Genomic DNA, 21476 nt, shown 5'->3' with positions numbered 1-21476 from the left:
TCTTATGCTTATTGCCACTCACTGCACTTCAATGTCTTTGGTCAACTGCCTCCTATTTTGTATATTCTGGAGAACCTGAGTCCTCTACAGTCGACATTTGGTTTTGGTATATTTATTTTCTTAGAGTTACAGGAGTGCTCTGCTGTTTTTAAGGACATTCAGCAAAAAGCTAATCAAAGATCATCCCTATGACAACACTCTGTTTCATGAATCTTCTGGATAAATGTGAGTCTTTCACAAGGACCTAAAATGAAACTTTGAGGAACACTACTAGTAGAATAAAAAAAGTTGAACGAGCTACAACAACACCTTAGTTACAAAACGTGTTACTGCCAAAAAGGAAAGGACTCAGCGGTTCCTTGAGGAAAGCCTCAGTTATGAAAATCCCAAGTTTGGACCCCAGTGTTCAAGGTGTCTCAGCTAGCAAGGTTAAAATGTCCATGAAATGATCTGTCAATCTTTTAACAGTGGTCTAAATTCCTCTCTACAACAGGAGTACCCAAGTGTTTTTAGGGATTTGCTGCAAAAATGTTTGTCTTCCAACTTGTCCATGAAACTCAGACATACTCATATTTACTTGAACTGTTAACTTTGCTGGCAGTTTATCCGCAAGAGTCTCTGTATTTGGTGTTTTTCCACCTCTGTCATCACCATGACAATTAGCGCGGCAGAATGCCCTTTTCAAACATTGACTGCATAATTATATCATCACAAAGTGATTTTATAAGGATAGTATTCTAGATATGTGTTTTGTTAATAAAGTCAGGTAGTCAAGAATAAAAGGCTACAAGAGTTATCTGTATTTTACGGCAATTTATCTTTGGGGCCTTGAGCTTAGCATAGGCAAACACTGACGTGACCAGCAAAAAAAGATAAGATACTGCTGAAATTTGCAGTTACATGTGGGATTTTGTGGAAAGAAATGTGTGGAGTATGAAAGAGAAGCAGCTTGGTTTATCCAGTCATTGTTTTTTGTGTGTTATTTGTTGATTCATTAACGTTTTTCACATTAATAAGTTGGAGCTTTGTCAGTTTATTTTCATACATTTGACAGAATTTGGACTATTATGTGTGAATTCTAACGGTCCTAATTCACATTATTTTCCATGTTTTGTCTTGTAGGCGGCGACAATAGCTCTGATACAGAGAGTGCACCCTCCCCGTCTCAAACTGACTCCGCAAAGTCTGGTGACTCCAAGAAACCAGACAGCACTGCAGGAGATGCTCAGAGCTCAGATGCTCAGGTCAGCAATACAAAGGCCTCTGACCCTTCCTCATATGGGAATCTCTGTGTGAAGGAGGAAAAAAGCCCAGAGGGTGAGGCTGTTTCTCAGGAGGAAAAGACCAAAGTGGCTTCCTACTCAGGTGTGGTCAATCCAAAAACGGAACCTCAAGATGTGGACTTGAAATCTGGGGAGGTTCAGGTTAAAATGGAGCCTGAGATTAAGGAGAAAGGAGATCATGGTGAAAGGCAAAGGGAGCCCCACTCGGATAATGACTCCAGCGCCACCTGCAGTGCGGATGAAGATGTAGAAGAAGAGCCTGAAAGACAGAGGTAGGGTTTCCCCCAATAAACTGTTTTCATTGAATGCTCACATTCATGTTATGGTAATTGGTGTTCCTACAGAATACTTTCGATGGAGAAGCCGTCTTTGCTCAACCCTCCAGGCACAGTCCTGGTGTCTTCACCTAAGCAAACTCCACTAAACATCCAGCAGATGCATCAACGGGCAGCTGCCATCCCACCAATGGTTAGTTTGCTTCGGTTTTAGGGATGTCAAAGTAAGCGCATGCGTTTAATCACAAAAAGTTATGGCATGAATCATGAATCATCAAAAAAAAGAAATCAGCACTGTCATCTGAAAATGTCAGTAAGTTTGTTTTCTTAAACAATTGGTTAAAGAAAGAGTAAATGCAGACATAATACACTGTGAGTTACGTTTATCGAAGTGTTTACCATATTATATATTGGTGTACATCAGCACTTTATTTGCAAAATAAATAATGATAGTACATTTTATGAATGAATGAATTAATTATACATTGTTCAAAATGGGCAGTTCATACTATACTGTTATCAAGTTTTAAGCAAATAAATGACCTGCATTCAAACATTTAAAAATATTAATGTATAATATTCTGGCAGTAAATTTGCATTTGTGTAAAAAAATACTTGGATCTATTTTTGAAATAAATTCATATGATGCAAGCTAACTATTATCTGCAATCAATAAAAGATCTTAAATGTGATAAAGTTGCTTACATTTTCCAAATATATATACAGTACATCACAGTGAGTGGAGTGACAACATAAAAAAAAAAACTTGTAAAGATTAATTAAGGAGACAATCAATTGAATTAAAAAAGTTGATATTGCACTTACATAATGCTTAATGACCTATAAATATGTAAACTTTACCTGGTATATTAGTAGGGAAGTAACAATGTGAACATTTCATAGTATGGTTATTGTAACCAAATTTATCACGGTTATGATTATTCCGGTATTGTTGAATGTGCTCAAAAAGTACTTATAAACACACTTAAAACTTTTGAATAAGTATTTTTTTTTACATAACTAAGATAAATAGACACACAGTTAGAAAACACACTATTTTGTGTTTTGTGTTTCTACTACTACACTGATGTTTTATTTTTAGTATGTTATCTGTTTTAATGGCTAAACTTTTATCGTTTTAAATATTGGTTTGCACTGTAGCACTTAAAGATTTATTTAAATGAAAAGTGCGTAACAAATAAAATATATTATTTTTTATTATTTCTGGTGGGCTTTGTGTCCTACTCTATTCAGCGGTCCTTGAAAGCACCAAGAAAACATCTCCCGTCTGTTATTCAATGAGTAAAGAACAATCACTCTGCGAGACAGTAAGATAGTACAGCCTGTAGGTTCACTGTGCACATCTTAGTTGCTCAGACAGTAATGTGTTCATATAAGTTTATATTGGAGTATGTTGTTTCATAATGGGGAAAAACATTAATGTCTCTTGTTTTCATCTTAGCATTTAAGCTTGCGAGCTTGCATCATTCAGTCCGTGAGTTTATCAAAGTGCAGTTATCAATCTCGGTTTTTCAAACATTTTAATTTAAAACGGTAATACTAACCGTGGGGATTTTTACCGCGGTTCTTTTTAATACTGTTTATCGTCACATCCCTATGTATTAGCATAAGTTGATTATTTTATGTCTGGTATCTTCCCTTCAAAAAACAAGTGAATCACGTACAGTGAATGTGTTATTGTTCTTTCTCCACAATGACCTTTTTTTAACCTACTGTTTGGTCCAGGTACCTGGTCCTTATGGCCCTGGTCCGGTGCCCATCAGCGGCTTTGCCATGTTGCAACACCAAATCAAAGCTGCGCATGCGTCTGCACATCTAGAAGAGAAGCAGAGGCAGGATCATGGAGACATGGAGCGAAGACCGCCTTTCAACTCCTGCAGCCCAAGCGTACTTGACAGAGACGGTAAAATAACATTCATTCTGTCCTTGTAATCATCCCTCTTCTTCATAGCTCTTATATTTCCTGCTATTTGCAATGGGCTACTTTTAGTGGCTGCACATTTTTGTGCCCTTTAAAAAAACTAAAACAAAAAGTAATTGCAATGCTGCTCAGCCAAAGCCCACACAAGAAGGTAGGCTGTATCTTTGCCATACTTGAGATATACAGCATACAAGAACTAAAACTTCGACATAGAGAGGAGGTTGTGCGGATTTTTTGCTGTTGCATACAAGCCCTTCAGAAAGGGCAAGCTACTCTGTTGCATTGAAGCTTTTTGCAAAGCTTTTAGCACCCTTTAGTCAGAGTGCCATGAAAGCGAAGCAGTTGTCAGCAAACCGCTGACTTTCTGTTGGAAAGGTTGTGTCCATATTAGGTGTTAGCACCCTCTCAGTCCGGATCACACTCAATGCACAACGGCGCTGAGTTCTCCTTTTTAAAAGTGGTCACCTTCCCTTTGTCCGTATACCTGTGCACTGCAGGTAAGCCCCCACACTACATGCCTTATGAATTGATGTTGGCTCTGGACCAGGAGGCCTTCTCTGGTCGGTCAGGCTCCCCTCACAGACTCTCCCCCAGGGATCTAAGCAAGTTCTCACCGCAGCCTGACCCCAACATCCCTAATGCTTCTCGCTACAGTGTGCCGCCAGGTAAAAGCACACATTTTAACTTCCCTCTCTCCCTCCTCTTGTCAGCTCTGACACAGATGCTTCCCTTGACTAAATTAAGACTTAATAAACATAGTTTGATTATATATTTTAATTAGATTATAGAATCTATAAACAAACCAGTCTCCTCTTGCCTCGTCAGCGTATGTTTAAGTGTTATGGTTAGAATAAATAGAGAAACATTGTGTGGCTTTAAACCCTTAAATTCAGGGCCAGGCAGCATTATAGGTCATTCGTGCTTTGCTGGTTTCATTCTTTGTGTTTATTTCATGTTGAGCTGTTGTGTGAAAACAGCTTTCAGTGTGCTATTGTTTACTTGGACTTTAAAGGCCATGGTGATTTTATTCAACACGACCCCAAAGGGAATAAGCGGTAGAAAATGGATGGATGGATGGACTTGTAATTGGCTTTTTAAAACATTAGGCTGAGTAGGACTGGAACATTTTTGGAACATCAGGTTAGTTGTTGCCATCACTATCAAAAATAAACATGTAACATTAACTAATAGACACTATTCCAGTATTACATGAGCTTTTGATTGTACGTGTGCTTTATGTAAGCCAAAATGTGTAGTTCACACATTTTTTGGGCAAATTTATTGCACTTAAGTTGGCTCAAACCAAGGGATTTGGACCAAATTTAAATTCCATAATGGCACCGGTAATAACCCTATCAAAGTAAAAGTAGCTATGGGTGCCTTATTTCGGTGCTGCATTAATGTAGACTCAGCCACCCGCTCCAGGTGCTTGAAGGTGATATATTGTGGAAGTAATATTGCGTTCTGACAGAAGCACAGTCTGACACTTTTTTAAATCTTTATTGCCAACCTTAAAATGTCAACAGCGGTCCTTAATTTTAACACTGCATATATTTTGCCTTGGCACTCTTCACAAAGGCATCACAACATGACTGAGGTGCTTCCACAGCAACACAATTAACATTACAACACAAGTAATCAGATTTCTGTTCTGAATTGATGCTGATAATTATTATAATTGGTTGATTTAATGTACTATTGTCAAATAACTAATCGATCATCTTACTTATGGTACATTATTGAGATATTCAAAATTACTATAGTGTTCGACTTGCATGGCACAAAATTCATTAAAAAATTAAAAGACATTTCTTTTTTACCTGCTGAGGATTACCTAATTTAATAAAAATATTGTAGCAAAAGGACAAAAAAATCCTCAGGGAGTTAAGAGTGTATGAAACATGTTTGTATTCATGTTTCTTTCTACTTTTTTTCTCAAATCTCTCAATCATAAGTAAAAATAGCAAACATGTAAAGGTTTTTTTATTTATTTATTGTAGTCCTTTGAATGCCTATTTGATGTAATTATGTATTTTTTTTATTTTGAAAGATTTGCATATAATAAGTTATCACCCATACAGTAAATGTTAAAGTGCTAGGGTACTTTTTATAAAGAGCAGGCCTAAATATACATAAGATTAGTAATACAACTTATTTTGGTGAATTCTTTTTTTGCTGTGTCCGATTACACATTGTCACTTTTTCCACATTTTGTTATGGTACAGCTTTGTTCCAAAATAGAATAAATGCATTTTTGTCCTCAAAATTCTACAAACAATACCTCATAATGACAATGTGAAAAGGTTTTTTTTTAGAGCTTTTTGCAAATGTATCAAAAATAAAAACGAACAAAACAATATGATGTCACAAGCTTGGCACACCTATCTTTGGGGCAATTTTGCCCATTCCTCTTTGCAGCACCTCTCAATGTCCATCAGGTTGGATGGAAGCATTGGTGCTCAGCCATTTTTAGAAATGTTCAATGGGATTGAAGTCTGGGCTCTGGCTGGGCCACTCAAGGACATTTAATTTTGTTTCTCAGGGTCTGAGTCTTTAAGGTGCATTTTGGCAAACTTCAGGCAGGCTGCCATGTGTTTTGTTTACTAAGGAATGGCTTCCGTCTGGCCACTCTACCATATTGGTGGACGATTGCTGCAGAGATGATTGTCCTTCTGGAAAGTTCTCCTCTCTCTACAGAGGAATGCTGTAGCTCGGACAGAGTGACAATCGGGTTCTTTGAAGGGTTTAAAGACCTTTTCTCAAGCAAGTATCAGCTTCACCATGGCAACATGGCACACCATCTTAAAATAACCTGTACTTCCACCGCGTGTAGCTGTGCATGTGGAGGTCTAATTGCTTGCAGGCTTTTGTGAGCAGTGGTTGAACTTTAGCCCAGTAAGGGGATTCTGTGTGTGTATGTGTGTCACATAGGGATTGTTTAGTCTGGTCACATGGACCATGGGCCTGTGAAAGTGCACACGCATTCAGACTAAACTGTAAGTCACGGCTGTCCGAAGCGAGGCTCCAGAGCCATTTTTGACCGGCAACTGGATATTTGTACCTTGAGACAATGGTGTCTCAACATAAACCTTTTTCTTGGTTTGCCATGTCAAGTGTGGGACATTGCATTTGTATTTATTTCTTGCATTGAACAAAGAAAGGACCATCTACAAAGTCAAATTCTTTGTGTGTTAAACATACTTGGCCAATAAATCTGATTCTGAGTCTGATTATATATAGACAGGTATTCCAAAAAACATAGCCTTTCCAAATCATGTCCAATAAACTGAATTTACCACAGTTGTAAGAACATCTCAAGGATGATCAGTTGAAACAGGATGAACCTGATCTCACTTTTGAGCTTCATGGCAAAGGATAGGAATAGTTATGTGTATATAATGTCTAGCTAAAATTAAAAAACGTTCACATTGTCACTTTGGAGTTTTGTGTGTAGAATGTTAAGGATCCAAATTAATTTACTCCATTTTGGAATAAGGCTGTAACATAACAAAATGTGAAAAAAGTGAATCACTGTAAATACTTTCAGGATGCAATGTATAGCAGTGTAGTATCATGAGTATGAAAGGTTCCCATGGACTACCAACATAATTACAATTTTAGCCGTACAGGTGTTACATAATATAATCATGCATAATGTTTTATTTTCAGGGTTTCATTTGGAGAACAAGAGTTCACTTTTTCTCCAAAATTGTCCTATTTAATTCCAAACAGTAAATATGACAACAGGTTCCATTTCTCTCCAAAATGAAACCTTGAAATTAAAAATGCATGATTTTGTTGTGTAATGATTGTACAGTTAAACATTGTGATTATAAGAATAGACTGAATGATAATAAACTGCTATTACATTTGGAATCTTACCCTACAAAAAATATGACTGTGTATCAAAATTTATGTTATTACTAATCTTACGTATATTTAAGCTTGATCTTTACACCAGTACTTCAGTACTATATGGGTTATAACTATCCATCCATCCATCCATTTTCTACCGCTTGTCCCTCTCTGGGTCAGCTGGATCCTATCCCAGCTGCACTCTCGCGGAAGGCAGGATACACCCTGGACAAGTCGCCATCTCATCGCAGGGCCAACACAGATAGATGGACAACATTCACACTCACATTCACACTAGGGCCAATTTAGTGTTGCCAATCAACCTATCCCCTGGTGCATGTTTTTGGAGGTGGGAGGAAGCCGGAATACCCGGAGGGAACCCACGCAGTCATGGGGAGAACATGCAAACTCCACACAGAAAGACACAATAACCCCTGTCCCACCGTGCTGCCCGGATTATAAGTAAATGATGATCCTTTTTTTTTTTTTTTTTAAATAAACCAAAAAAGACCATTTAGATCAAATGGGTATTCAAAGGTTTAAAAAACATACTGTTTTTATTAAGGACTGAAGTTGATTAAGCAAAAAAAGTAGAAAAAAATATGACTCCAAAATGTCCCTAAACTTTCTTTAGCTATTCTAATCGTCTAAAAAAACAATTCCCAGTGTATCGTTGATACATGAAAGTATTTTAAATGAAAATATTATGGTTATAGTTTGAGTTTATTTTAAATATGTATATAGATACAATATGATACATCATATAATCCACACGTTTTAATTTTTCTTTACAACATGTTCGAAAAGAAGTACGGTAGTAAAAAGCAAAGCTTATTTAATTCTACTCTTTTCCATTTTATAGTAATTACCGTACTGAAACATTTGTTCACTTCCTGTTCTCATCTTGTAACACAATCAACATCAATGAGTTCTAAATACAACAGTTCTTAATAGTTAAGTCAGTTATGTTTCACACAATGAGATGAATAATATCTTATTTTCAACAATGTTTATCAAAATTCTTCTTCCTTGTACTTGGTAAACACTTGTTTGAACAACCTCTTAAACTGGATCATATTAATACGTTGTTTGACCTATTTGCTTAATCCATTCCATAATTTAATTCCACTTACTTAAAAACTAAAGGTTTTAATTGGTGTGCGTGCATACAAATATTTCAAATTAGATTTTTCTTTTGAAGTTATATTCAAAGAAAAATATATTTGATAGAAAAAATGTTGTACACTCTCGGGTAGCAGGTTATAGTTTGCTTTGTGCATAATTTTAGCTGTTTGTAAATACACCAAATCACTGAGTTCCAGTATTTTGGATTCAGTAATTAAAGTGTTTGTATGTTTTTTATATACAATATTATGTATTATTCTAACTGACCTTTTTTTAACACGGTTAGTGAATATAGTGTACTGTTGTAGTTTTTTTCCCCATATTTCTGCACAATAACCCATATATGTAATCCAAATAAACATGAAAAAACCCTCTTACGAAAATTCCATTCAGAGTAATACAACTAAAGTTAAGGCCAAAGCTATTACCTCAAAGGATGAACAAGTTCCCAATATATTCTGGGGGTTAAAAAACTAAATGGTATGTTTTGCACTTTTTAAAGTACCGATTCGGGCATTGTTTAAGCACCATAACTGTTTCAAAAGTAAAGTTTTAAAATGTAAACTATTCTTACTCATACTCAGTAATTTGTGTTTCCTTTCTCATCAGTCCTCCACACAGCCCCCAACCAGTTGATCCAGAGTCTGTCAGATGGAGCCCGGATGCCTTTCAGCAGGCCCAGTCGACCCCCTAACATTCCCTCTCCTCCTCCTCTCATTCCAACCACCAAACCCACAGACAAGCCGTCCTTTATTCACGGGGGCTCTATATCTCAGGTAAGACACAGTGTAGGGCTCGAAATTCACACCATTATAAGCCTTTAATTAAAACGTTGAATAAAAACATTTGTGTACAATTGTTTTCCACACCACACATGGCGCCCAAATGTCAACTCAGTAACCTGTTATTTATCAAACATGGTGTTTACTGTGTCAACAGTCCAATGAAATATACAATGTTGGTTCAATGGTAAAATATAGACCCAATTAGCCATAACCACTTTAATAGTTTCAATGTAACACCATTAGTCCTGTTACATATACTTTTATTTAATGTAGAAGCCATTATCACACATATTACCATCATCATCGTGACCTGAACTAATTTAGGTACATGTTGTCTGTCTCCACTAATTTAGGGAACCCCTGGCACATACCTGCATTCCCATGCTGTTTATGGGCCTGAGGGGAGTAAGAGCACTGTGGGGTCCATCTCTCTGGGCCTGCCTCGGCACCAGGATCCCAACAAGTCCGGTATATATGACATTGTCTTTGTCCAACACAAGTAGCATCTAACTCGGGGGTCTCAAAAGTGTGGCCCGGAGCTCGTTTTTTTATTGACCTGTGACACATTCTACAGGCAAAATATACACTACTCAGAATAGGACATCATACATAAAAACTAAGAAAAAATGGCCGCCCAATTGCCACCAAAATAGTAGCAGTAAACCAAGATGGCCAACGACCTGTGCGTTTTACTGTAAATGGTCTCTGATGTGTACACATTTCTTACTAGATGTAAGTTTTCAAGTGTGTTAAAAGCCCTCAAAATGGTTTTAGTTGGTGGAATGATAATACAATTTGTGAAGAAATTAAATATTTCGTGGGTGTCAAATGAGACACCACATGTGTCAAAAATCTAGCCCGCCTAGAAATAATGTGCGTCAATAACATAATTTTGACTAAATGTATTTGTTCTTTTAATTTCTACAGAAATTGCATGTACTGCATACAATTGCATATATGTTATATTTTAACATTATTGGATCATGCAAAAAAAAACATTACATATTCCAAACATTTTTGTTAAAGTGGAAACAAATACTTAAATATTTGCTTGTCACCCTGACTTATGATTTCAAAGCAGGTTATCCATCAGTTTGTATGTACAAAAATATAACGATCAAATGCATAGGCAATGGTGTAATAGTCATGAGGCAATTATACATTAACATTCATACATATTAACTTTTACAATCAACCTTCTGAGGGCAGCCATTACTGCGATTTGGCCCTCAATGAACCCCTCCTGTATACTGTACTAATTTGCTAAGATGTGTATGTTTTTTTAGATAGTTTAGCATATATTTATTTACTTGGTTTCAGTATCTTTAATGTACAAGATATATCAAAGTAGCCCCCGCATCCTTCAGTTTTTATGTTGCAGCGCTCACTGGCAAAAGTTTGAACACCCTAGATCTAACTTTAACCAAACATTTTGTTTTCTCACATAATTATTTATTTCTTGTTTTGTCGATGTTCAAACTGTAATAATAACTAAAGTCAGCAAATGGTTGCAGTTCCATTAAATAATCACAACCATACATGAACAATTCTGTCATCACTCTTTACTTGTTTCCAGGAGCAGCAGTTCCGTTACTGCATGATGGTAGAGGCAACCTGGCAAAAATGAGTGAAAGTCTGGCTTTCAGAGGCTCAATCACCCAGGTAATGAAGGCATGGAATGACAAAAGTAGAGATGTCCGATAATATCGGCCTGCCGATATTATCGGCCGATAAATGCTTTAAAATTTAATATCGGAAATGATCGGTATCGTTTTTTTTAAATTATTTCTATCGTTTATTTATTTATTTATTTTTTATTTTTTATTTTTTATTATTAAATCAACATAAAAAAACACAAGATACACTTAAAATTAGTACACCAACCCAAAAAACCTCCCTCCCACTCATTCACACAAAAGGGTTGTTTCTTTCTGTTATTAATATTCTGGTTCCTACATTATATATCAATATATAACAATACAGTCTGCAAGGGATACAGTCCATAAGCACACATGATTGTGCGTGCTGCTGGTCCACTAATAGTACTAACCTTTAACAGTTAATTTTACTCATTTTCATTAATTACTAGTTTCTATGTAACTGTTTTTATATTGTTTTACTTTCTTTTTTATTCAACAAAATGTTTTTTATTTATTTATCTTATTTTATTTTATTAATTAAAAAAAAAAAGGACCTTATCTTCACCATACCTGGTTGTCCAAATTAGGCATAATAAATAATGTGTTAATTCCACGACTGTATATATCGGTATCGGTTAATATTGGTATCGGTTGATATCGGTATCTAAGAGTTGAGCAATATCGGAATATCGGATATCGGCAAAAAGCCATTATCGGACATCCCTAGACAAAAGCATTCAAATGTGTTCCTGTCACTTTAGTGGTTGTGTTGCATTATGTCCTTGCGCTTGCCTCTGCAGGGCACTCCAGCCCTTTCCCAGCCTACTGTTGCTGCTGACCTACTAAAGAGCACCATCACAAAACTGGCCACAGAAGACCTGAGCAGCTCTGACAAGGCCAGAGCAGACCAACTGGCTAAATGTCATGTTATCTATGAAGGCAAGAGTGGTCATATCCTCTCTTATGATGGTACATACTTTCTTTAATATTATTTTGCCCTAGCTAGTGTATTTCTTTACCAAATGTAACTTGGCTTATGTGTGTTCAAAAGCTATCAAGAACCCAAGGGAGAACACCCGAAGCCCCAGAACTGGCCATGAGTTGAAACGCACTTTTGACATGATGGAGGGATCCATTGGCAGGGGTCACACTGGAAGGGAAGGAGCACCATTTGAAGGTAGCACTCTCATTTAGGATGGGTGGTTCGATCAGAGTTTTAAAAGTATCAATTAGAGATCCTGACAATGGGATTGGGTTGAGGCCTACAGTACATTTGCCTTTTGTAACTGATCGGTGATGAGCTGATAAGCTGCCGAGCCCAGCTGATCTTTATTGCTGCAGTGTCCGAGTGTTTGCATGGCTAAAGATTGTACTCGTGTGCACCTGCAGGAGATGAGTGTGCGTGTCTTGCCTGAACACTAGCTCGAACGGGTCTGTTGGAGCCTATTTATATTATTTATTCATTAATTGTTTTGACAATTAAATCAAATAATGGCAATGATAATGTTGATGAATTATTGGATGTTTTAAATGAATTATGATTGACTGATTGTTTTCAGCTGCTCACGGTCCTCCTGGTGACCCACTTCCTCCTCCTATAATTAAGAAGACAGGGCAGCTGGGTTCACCCTTTTGTCTGTCTATCATGTTGAAGGAGTGAGGAGTGAAACAGTTTATTTACCGCTAAATAAGTTATTTTGATTATGCTGAAGTCAACCACAGAGAATATTTTTGTTTGTGACAATAAATTATGAACATTTGGAATCTAGAAATATCTCCGCGAGGGCTTATTAAGGAATTTAGTGAGTTATAAACCTGCTCCTCAGGACTACTCTGCTACCTTTATTTTTATTTTTTCGAACTTTTTTGGAACGCAAGAGTAGCCTTAACAGGGTCGTTTATCCACAGTGCTTAATACACTGTAATGCTTTTAAGATACTAATCCTCGCCACCATGATAACTTTTTTTTCACGTACAATTATCACTGGTGGACAAAAGGAAAAGAAATGGCTAAGCATGACACACATACACGCACACAAACACACACACAACGAGCTGGACAACACAAGAAGCTAACCTCTAAAGCTTCACTGTGAAGTAGGGGTTATCAATCCAGATGTTGATACCATTGATACCTTGTATGGTATCATTACATAAATGATACTAAAATAATTAGTTTGATAATTTTTTTTTGTTCTTTTTATTAAAACATTTTTTGGGTAATTTTTGCTATTGTTTACAAACTCAGTTTTTAAACTAAGTCTCTGGATACAGTAAGGCCTTGAGGGTAAAACCCAAATGATAGTTACTGTGTACTAGCCACTTTTAGTCAAATAATTGTATGTATCATTCAATATCCATCCATTCATTTTCTACCTCTTGTTCCTTTCGGAGTCACGGGGGTTCTGGAGCCTATCTCAGCTGCACATGGGCGGAAGGCGGGGTACACCCTAGACAAGGCGCCACCTCATCACAGTATCATTCAATACCACAAATGTAATACATCATCTTATTTACAACAACACTAGCACATTTTATCTTAAATAAGATAAGTTCTATAAAAACGTGGTATTATGTTTAATGTAGTTACTTGCTATAAAACATTTTCAGTTCTACAATTTAATGTCGAAGTATCAGATCTGGATTTGAAATTGGATCAAAGGCGCCTCCAAGGGGGCCCGCCCCACTATTTGAGAAGGACTAGATTAGAATAAAACCAATAGTAGATTTTGATTTTATTTACTTATTTTGTACTTTGTTTAAACAATTGCATGTATAGTAATAGGATATATGTATTTGTATTATTTTGTTCATCTTATATTCTTAAATTGTTTACAAATATTTTTTTATTTGATTTGTTTGCCTCAAATCTGTGTCCTGCGTTTTAGTCTGGGTATAATTATGATCAGTAAATGAAAGGCAAAATCTGGAGCGCATACAAGGGGCAGTATTGGTACAATACAGGTCCTGTAATGATTTCTTTATTTTTGGAAATTTGCAGTATCGCCCACCCCAAGCTAGCCACTGAATATTTGGTTTAGTTTTATATATAACCAAATATCATTTCTATATTACAATGATTGTCTTTTTGTGTTCAGGTTTGATTAGCAGAGCCTTGCCCAGAGAAGGTCTCCATGGCGATGCTAAAGAAAGGCCACTAATCACTGGATCTATCATGCAAGGTAATCTTTAGTAATGTTCTCACTTCTGTTATGCACTTAAGAAAAGCTAAACTATGTTTATTATAATTTCAGGAACACCTAGAACCGCTGCAGAAACATATGAAGACACTCTGAAATATGGAAAACGCATAAAACAAGAGAGCCCACCCATCCGCTCTTTTGATGGTGGGATTGGCAAAGGAAAGCCCTACGAGGGAGTTAACACAATTAAAGAGACTGGGCGCTCTATTCATGAAATCCCTCGACAAGACCAGTCTGGCCAGGACCTCAGGAAGACCCCTGACATGTCAGACAGGAGGGTCATTGATGGATCCATGCCTCAGGTTAGACTGTTTGAATGGCGGATTCCAATTACTTTATATAAACAACTCACAAGATGCTTTATTTGTCGTTGCACTTAAAAAGTACAAGCTTTGTTTACAGTTAATCCGTCCAAGAAACAGGAATACAAAATGCCGAGCGGTACAGGACAGGAAGCTAATGGGTCGCCACCTGGGCAACGCCCCGTAAAAGATCAGATCCAATCCAATCCACTTTGTTTATGTAACACAATTTTAAAAGCAATAGAAGTTTTACAAAGTTCTGCACAAAAAATACACATTTAAAAGCAGGATAAAACTAGGACAGTCTAACGCAGTCCTTCTCAAATAGTGGGGCGGGCCCCCCAGTATGATCTCGGAGAACATGCTTTTTTTTGCCATACTATAATATGACAAAGCGTGTGTAGCCCTTGGCTTCACTTTAAATACGGTTTGAGACGAGGAAAGACCGGTGTGTTGTTTTCTTTATTGTTCTTATGAATACAATGTTATGCAGAGGTGTACTTACAACTATTTTATAGATAAATGATACAATTTATAGTCACAGTGGAGAGTGGGTGCATGAAATATTTTCTTCTTCCTTGACGGAGGCGTAATATAAAATAATTGAGAAGCACTGGTCTAGTGTAAAAAACATGTAACCTAAAAATAAAAAGATAAATACGTAAAACACAACACAAGGAGGGAGTACATAGCAAAAAAAAAGCCACTCCAAACTGTGCTCCTGTAGGGGGTGCAGTATGGGACTCAGAAAAAACCTGAGCAAACAATTCGAGACTTGCAATTTCTGTAGGCATGGGGGGGGGGTTTACAGCGCATGCAGCCAACCGCCAGCACAGCCGGAAACGGTGTAGCCCTGGTGTAGCGGAAAAGGTGTGGGATGGGGCAGGTTACTTGTGTGCGTGTTTGCGTCATGTCTGTGGATGCGTGTGAGTCCGTAAGTCTAAGATGTCACTTCGTCTGGCATCACAGTCTTTGTGCCTAATTCCGCAGAGTGTTGTTGCGAAAACACCGCAGGTCAACAATCAACATCAAAGTCGACAATCAACAAGTGTATATGAGGTATAAAAGGGAGGAATGTCAGAGCGCTGGGGCAGGGGGGTGGAGGGGGATTAGGATGTTTGGGTTAGGTAGAGTAAATACATTCCGGTGCTTGTATACTCTATTTGTCCATTTCTGGCCCTCAAACTGATCATTATTTTGCCTATATCCCAATGTCCCTTTATAAATAAATGATTATGATATATACTAGGTTTATCTTAAATCAACAACTCTGTCTGCTCATTGAACATATTTAATAATAAATTGACTCTTTTTTGTTGTTGACCAGATTCCCTCTCTGAACCAGCCAACTATCAAGCACAATGTCAAGTCCCTAATCACCAGTCCCAGTAAGCTTCCCCACAGCCTACCTCAGCTCGAGGCCATGGAACGAGCCAAATACGAGGAGAGCAAGGCCATGCGCCACATCTCGGTGGTTAACTCGACCACCTCCGTGCTGCGCTCCACACACCAGGAGGCTGGCAAATCCCAGCTCAGCCCTGGCTTGTATGAAGATGTCAATGCCCGCAGGACCCCTGTGAATTACAGCTCCAATCCTGTGACCAGAAGTTCACCCATGCTAGGACGTTCATCAGAGGGTATAATAATTTGCCTCCACTCATTGCAGAGAATAGTGTAAAAAAGTATTGAGCTAAACTAAATATAACATGTTTTTCATAATAATAAACATATTTGTAGTGTTAAAAGATATTTTCTAATATCTGTACGCCTAAATTGATCATAAAAGTGACACGTCCTTTTCAATCATCAGGATCGAAATCTTCAGCACATGAAAGAAAGACACCCACACAGAGGGAAAGTGTCCCAGCCAAGTCCCCAGTGTCTGGCGGTGACCCCGGGGCTTCTCACAGTCCTTTCGACCCTCACCACAGGCCGGTTGTATCTGGGGAAGTGTACCGAGGTCATCTGCCTCCACATCTCGACCCCAGTATTGCCTTCCACAGAGTTATTGATCCTGGTACTGTGCTTTTACATTGTTTCTTCAGTCATTAGGCCAATCAATAAAATTCAGTCAGATGTTACAGTCAAAATAATTACCGGTACAATAAACTACTACCGGTATATATATTTGGGAGGAGGACAGGGGTATCCAAACTTCTTTTATTTGACCACGACCCATTCTAAAGACAAAATTAACACATCCTGTATTAGAACATTACAAAAACTAAAAACAAATGGAACCAGCCCACTTACCCCCCAAAATGGGAGCTAAAACCAAAATGGTCAATGACTCTTGACCCATGACCTCGGATGGTGGAAGTCGGCCATCACAGCCGAGATATGAGCGTTCCAGTTACGAGGTCGGAAATCAATATGGCCACATCCACGAAAACAAATATTTTGCTTGCCTTAACTGAGTATAAAAAACTTGTGGAAAAAATATGCACCCCTCCTGCAACCTTCAAACACAGTGGTTAAAGAATTACAGACGCTGTTGTTAGCAATGTACAACGTATAAAACACAGAATAAAATGTAAATCACAATAAAGTAACGTTACCATATACAGTACATCTGGCAAGTATTTACAGCACTTCACTTTCCCCATATTTTGTTATGATAGTCTTATTCCAAAATACAATACATTCATATTCGTCCTCAAAATTCTACACATAAAACCCCACAATGACAATGTAACAATATTTTCTAGAGCTTTTTGCAAATGTATTAAAAATGAAAAACTTAAGAACCTCACATGTACAAAAGTATTCACAGTCTTTGCTCAACACTTTGTTGATGCACCTTCGGCAGCATTTACAGCCTCAAGTCTTTTTGAATACAATGCCACAAGCTTGGCACACCTATCTTTGGGCCGTTTCACCCATTCCTCTTTGCAGCACCTCTCAAGGTCCATCATATTGGATGGAATTATCAGTGCGCAGCTATTTTCGATGATATATAATATCAGATTCAAGTCTAGGCTCTGGCTAGGCCACTCGAGGACATTTACAGAGTTGTCTTAAACATTGCTTTGATATCTTGGCTGTGTGCTTATGGTCCTTGTCCTGCTGAAAGATTAACCGTCGCCCCAGTCTGAGTTCAGGAGCGCTCTCGAACAGGTTTTCTGAGCATGATGTCTCTGTACATTTCTGCATTCATCTTTCCCTCTATCCTGACCAGTTTCCCAGTTCCTGCTGCTGAAAAACATCCCCCACAGCATGATGCTGCCACCACCATGCTTCATTGTAGGGATTGTATTGGCCTGGTGATGAGCGGTGCCTGGTTTCCTCCAAACATGACGCCTGGCATTCACACCAAAGAGTTCAATCTTTTTCTCATCAGACCAGATAATTTTGGTTCTCATTGTCTGACAGTCTTTCAGGTGCATTTTGGCAAATATTTACTAAGGAATGGCTTCCGTCTGGCCAGTATATAATACAAGCCTGATTGGTGGATTGCTACAGATATGGTTGTCCTTCTGGGTTGTTGTTCTCTCTTCACAGAGGAATGCTGTAGCTCTGACAGAGTGACCATCGGGTTCTTGGTCACCTCCTTGACTAGGACCCTTCTCCCCCGATCGCTCAGTTTAGTCGGCCAGTCAGTTCTAGGAAGTGTCCTGGTGGTTGCAGACTTCTTCCATTTACGGATGATTGAGGCCACTGTGCTCACTGGGGCCGACAAGGCAGCAGATATTTTTCTTTACCCTTCCACAGATTTGTGCTTTGAGACAATTCTGTCTCGGAGGACTACAGAAAATTCCTTCAACTTCATGCTTGGTTTATGCTCTGTCATGCACGTCAAGTGTGGGACCTTATATATACAGATGTGTGCCTTTCCAAATCATGTCCAACCAACTGATTTTACCACAAGTGGGCTCCAATTAAGCTGTAGGAACATCTCAAGGATGATTTGTTGAAACAGGATGCACCAGAGCTCAATTTTGAGATTCATGGCAAAGGCTGGGAATACTTATGTACATTTGATTTCTTAGTTTTTTGTTTTTTAATAAAGTTGCAAAAATCTCTCTAAAAAATAAATACAAATTTCACATTGTCATTATGGGGTATTATTTTGTGTAGAACTTTGAGGACAAAAATTAATGTATTCCATTTTTGAACAAGGCTGGAACACAACAAAATGTGGAAAAAGTGAAGCTCTATCAATACTTTCCGGATGGATTGTATGAATGTCCAACAATACATCATATACGGCTGATTTAGTGTGACAAAAGGAAGCCATAAGTGCTCATAACTCGGGGGTGGTGAGGACTCACTGACTTTCCGATTAGGAAATTCGACCCGAGGGGGCCGTTCCAGTTGAAATTTCCTGCTAGGAACTCAAAAATTTGGACTTCCCAGTTCAATTAGAATGTACCATTACTGAAGGTCTTTGTGGATTTCCACACATCCTGTTATGAACATGTGTACACATTTCTTGCAAAGAATGGTAAGTGTTTGAGTTTGCTTAATCCCTCAAAAAGCTTTAGGTGGTAGAATAATGTTATTTAAAAAAATATAAAAACACTGTTAAAAAAAATCTGTAAATTTTAATGCAAAAAACTGGCAGTGTAGTTCAGATAATTTTACCGTAAAATTGACAGAATTACTGGAAATGAAAAATTGGTACCACTGTTACTTTTACACTAAAATTCTGGTGAGTGAGCTACCAGTTTTTTACTGTAAAATCTACAATGGTTGTTTTCACAATGCATTTCTGTAAATTGAAAATTGGTACCACTGTTATTTTAACAGTAAAATTCTGGTAACTGAGCTGCCATTTTTCAATGCACAATCTATGGTAAAAAAAAAAATTCAGTGCATTACTTTAAATGAAAAAAATATACCACTTTTATTTTTACAGTCAAATCATGGAGACTGAGCTGACAGTTTTTTTTCTGTAAAATCACAGTGAATACTTTAACAATCTCAAGGGGGCTAGATTACATATGACATTAATTTGCTTTGAGTATGAATGACACAAAGCTAAATAGTAAATTTTTTCCAGATATTGATTGTTTATATTGTATGGGTTTTAGAGTCATTGTAAAATATGTATCAAGGTGGCCCCCACATCCTTCAATATTTCTGATATTAATTATAATATTGTTTGAACACCCCTGTCTTAGAGGTTAAGTTAATTTAATTTTAATTCTGTATTGTGCCAGATCACATCACTTACACTGTCCTTTGATCAAACAAATCATTGCAAGGACTGATGCCAGTGCAAGAACACATATGTCTTTTTATAAAGCATTCTAATTTGTAATATATGGCAAGTACGAGGTGGCTAACAATTTAGATGTTGGGGTCGCCCTATTGCGCCTATAAAGCGCTCTTAAAACCAGCAACGTGTTATATACATGCTGTAAGTCTATATGCAATGTAGTAACAGGCACATTCCTAATAACATGTAATACTTATGTATTTTGGTTATTTTAAGCATACGGCGGCACAGAGACGCAACACAAAGTTTGCTATTTCCTTGAACAACAACAACTAGGTCTTGGGCCTGACTAGAAAGTCAAAGTTAACCAACTTCTTAGTTTATGGTCACAACCTTCTACTATACAATTGAGAAGCATGACTTATAATCTAGAATGAACTTGCACCTACTTAGAGGCGATGCATTAGCTCATCGGCACAGTACAGTATGTTCATAGCTGCATAAGCTAGTTACATCTCTGTGACCGCGGCGCTGCTAAAAGTAGGTCCTCTGCGTAAGGTCTTGCAATAACAATATCGCTAATACTTGTTTAATATGCAGGTTACAATGCTTAAATTGAGTATTATTGCCGATTTTTCCATGTTTTTTAAAAGGCTTTATGGACGCAACAGATGACTCCACTTAGCTGCATTGATAGTCGCATCATAATTGCCGTATATTACAAGTAAGAATGCATAAACATTTTATAAAAAGATATGTGTTCTTGTCTTACATAGGGATTGTGAATTATAGGTGAAATTCCCCAAGAAGTGCAGTTCCCCTTTAATGATCTTTTTCCACATCCGTCCTCTTTTGCAGCCTTCATGTTTCCTAGGCAGCCATCACCGACTGGCTACCACAACACATACCAGCTGTACACCATGGAGAACACGAGGCAGACCATTCTCAATGATTACATCACCTCCCAGCAGATGCAGGTTATCCCCCGACCTGATTTGGCCCGTGGCCTGTCACCGCGGGAACAGCCTGTTGCTATTTCTTACCCAGCTGGAGCTAGAGGTAGGGTTCCAAACTTGTTGGACCTCTCTTGCCAGCTTGTAGGAGAGGCCCTGGTTTTTAAAGGCTCTAGTTTTCCATCTGTGTGGTTGTGAAGTAGTACCTACCTTTTGCAGATGCCCAGAAGCAAATGACCTACACACACTTTGGCTGATTGGTTTTTAATGGGGCTGCAGTTAATTTGCAATTTATCTGCAATTTGCAGTTACTAATTGATCATTTAATTCAAATATCAATTTGCTGAGTGGTTGCCTAATACAGGTTCACCACCATTCAACTCTTTGCATCTCTACTGACCTACCAATCTATATCTAAGGACATAACCGATAAAGGAGATGGGTGTATATGGCATTTACACAATCAGAAATAAATGAATCAGTTTTTTATTGTTCACCATTGGCCCTTTGCTTCTGTCTGTAAAAGGGATTATTGATCTAGCCCAGATGCCTCCAACTATCCTGTTGCCTCATCCTGGGGGAACAGGTTCTCCCACTTTGGAACGCATCGCCTACCTCCCTGGAGCTCAGCCCCCTTTCTTTACTAGGGCTTTCAACCCAACTTCCATATCGCCAGGTGAGGATTCCCTCCCTAATGCCGCACTAGCTGTGTTCCCTTAACTTCCCCGCCACAGTCTTGTGTTGCTTCACACCTTATGAGTGCAGACCCGCACTGGTCTCAGAACAGTCCAATTCTGGTTTTTAAAATCTTTTGTATGTGATCATGAATGCAATATGTACAGTATTCGATGCGACTGCAATTTGAACTCTCCTGTCAGGTTCATCCAATGTAAATGTCACAATTCTTCTCCAAAATTGACGTTTGCGAAAAGGTAATGGCGAAGGGAGGAGC

At 38.0% G+C, this 21476-nt stretch overlaps 1 protein-coding gene across 11 annotated transcripts in view; it reads left to right on the top strand.

Annotated features, from left to right (window-relative positions):
* Positions 1-21476, top strand: part of ncor1 (nuclear receptor corepressor 1) — a 124351-nt gene that overhangs the window by 74467 nt on the left and 28408 nt on the right. For 6 of the 11 annotated variants that reach the window (XM_061961961.2, XM_061961957.2, XM_061961959.2 and 3 more), the window contains 15 exons: positions 1123-1555; positions 1628-1751; positions 3305-3482; positions 3998-4165; positions 9090-9256; positions 9619-9733; positions 10842-10927; positions 11706-11874; positions 11957-12082; positions 14004-14087; positions 14160-14410; positions 15738-16047; positions 16221-16427; positions 20430-20630; positions 21051-21200. In XM_061961961.2, coding sequence (XP_061817945.2) covers positions 1123-1555; positions 1628-1751; positions 3305-3482; positions 3998-4165; positions 9090-9256; positions 9619-9733; positions 10842-10927; positions 11706-11874; positions 11957-12082; positions 14004-14087; positions 14160-14410; positions 15738-16047; positions 16221-16427; positions 20430-20630; positions 21051-21200 — 2769 coding nt within the window. The remainder of the gene's footprint in view (positions 1-1122; positions 1556-1627; positions 1752-3304; positions 3483-3997; positions 4166-9089; positions 9257-9618; positions 9734-10841; positions 10928-11705; positions 11875-11956; positions 12083-14003; positions 14088-14159; positions 14411-15737; positions 16048-16220; positions 16428-20429; positions 20631-21050; positions 21201-21476) is intronic. The other 5 variants (XM_061961966.2, XM_061961963.2, XM_061961960.2 and 2 more) reach the window with 4 other exon arrangements.

This window comes from Nerophis lumbriciformis, linkage group LG09, assembly GCF_033978685.3.
Source record: "Nerophis lumbriciformis linkage group LG09, RoL_Nlum_v2.1, whole genome shotgun sequence".
In the NCBI taxonomy this organism is placed as follows: Eukaryota; Metazoa; Chordata; class Actinopteri; order Syngnathiformes; family Syngnathidae; genus Nerophis; species Nerophis lumbriciformis.
Note: the sequence above shows the minus strand (reverse complement) of the source record. Positions and strands in the feature narration are given on the sequence as shown.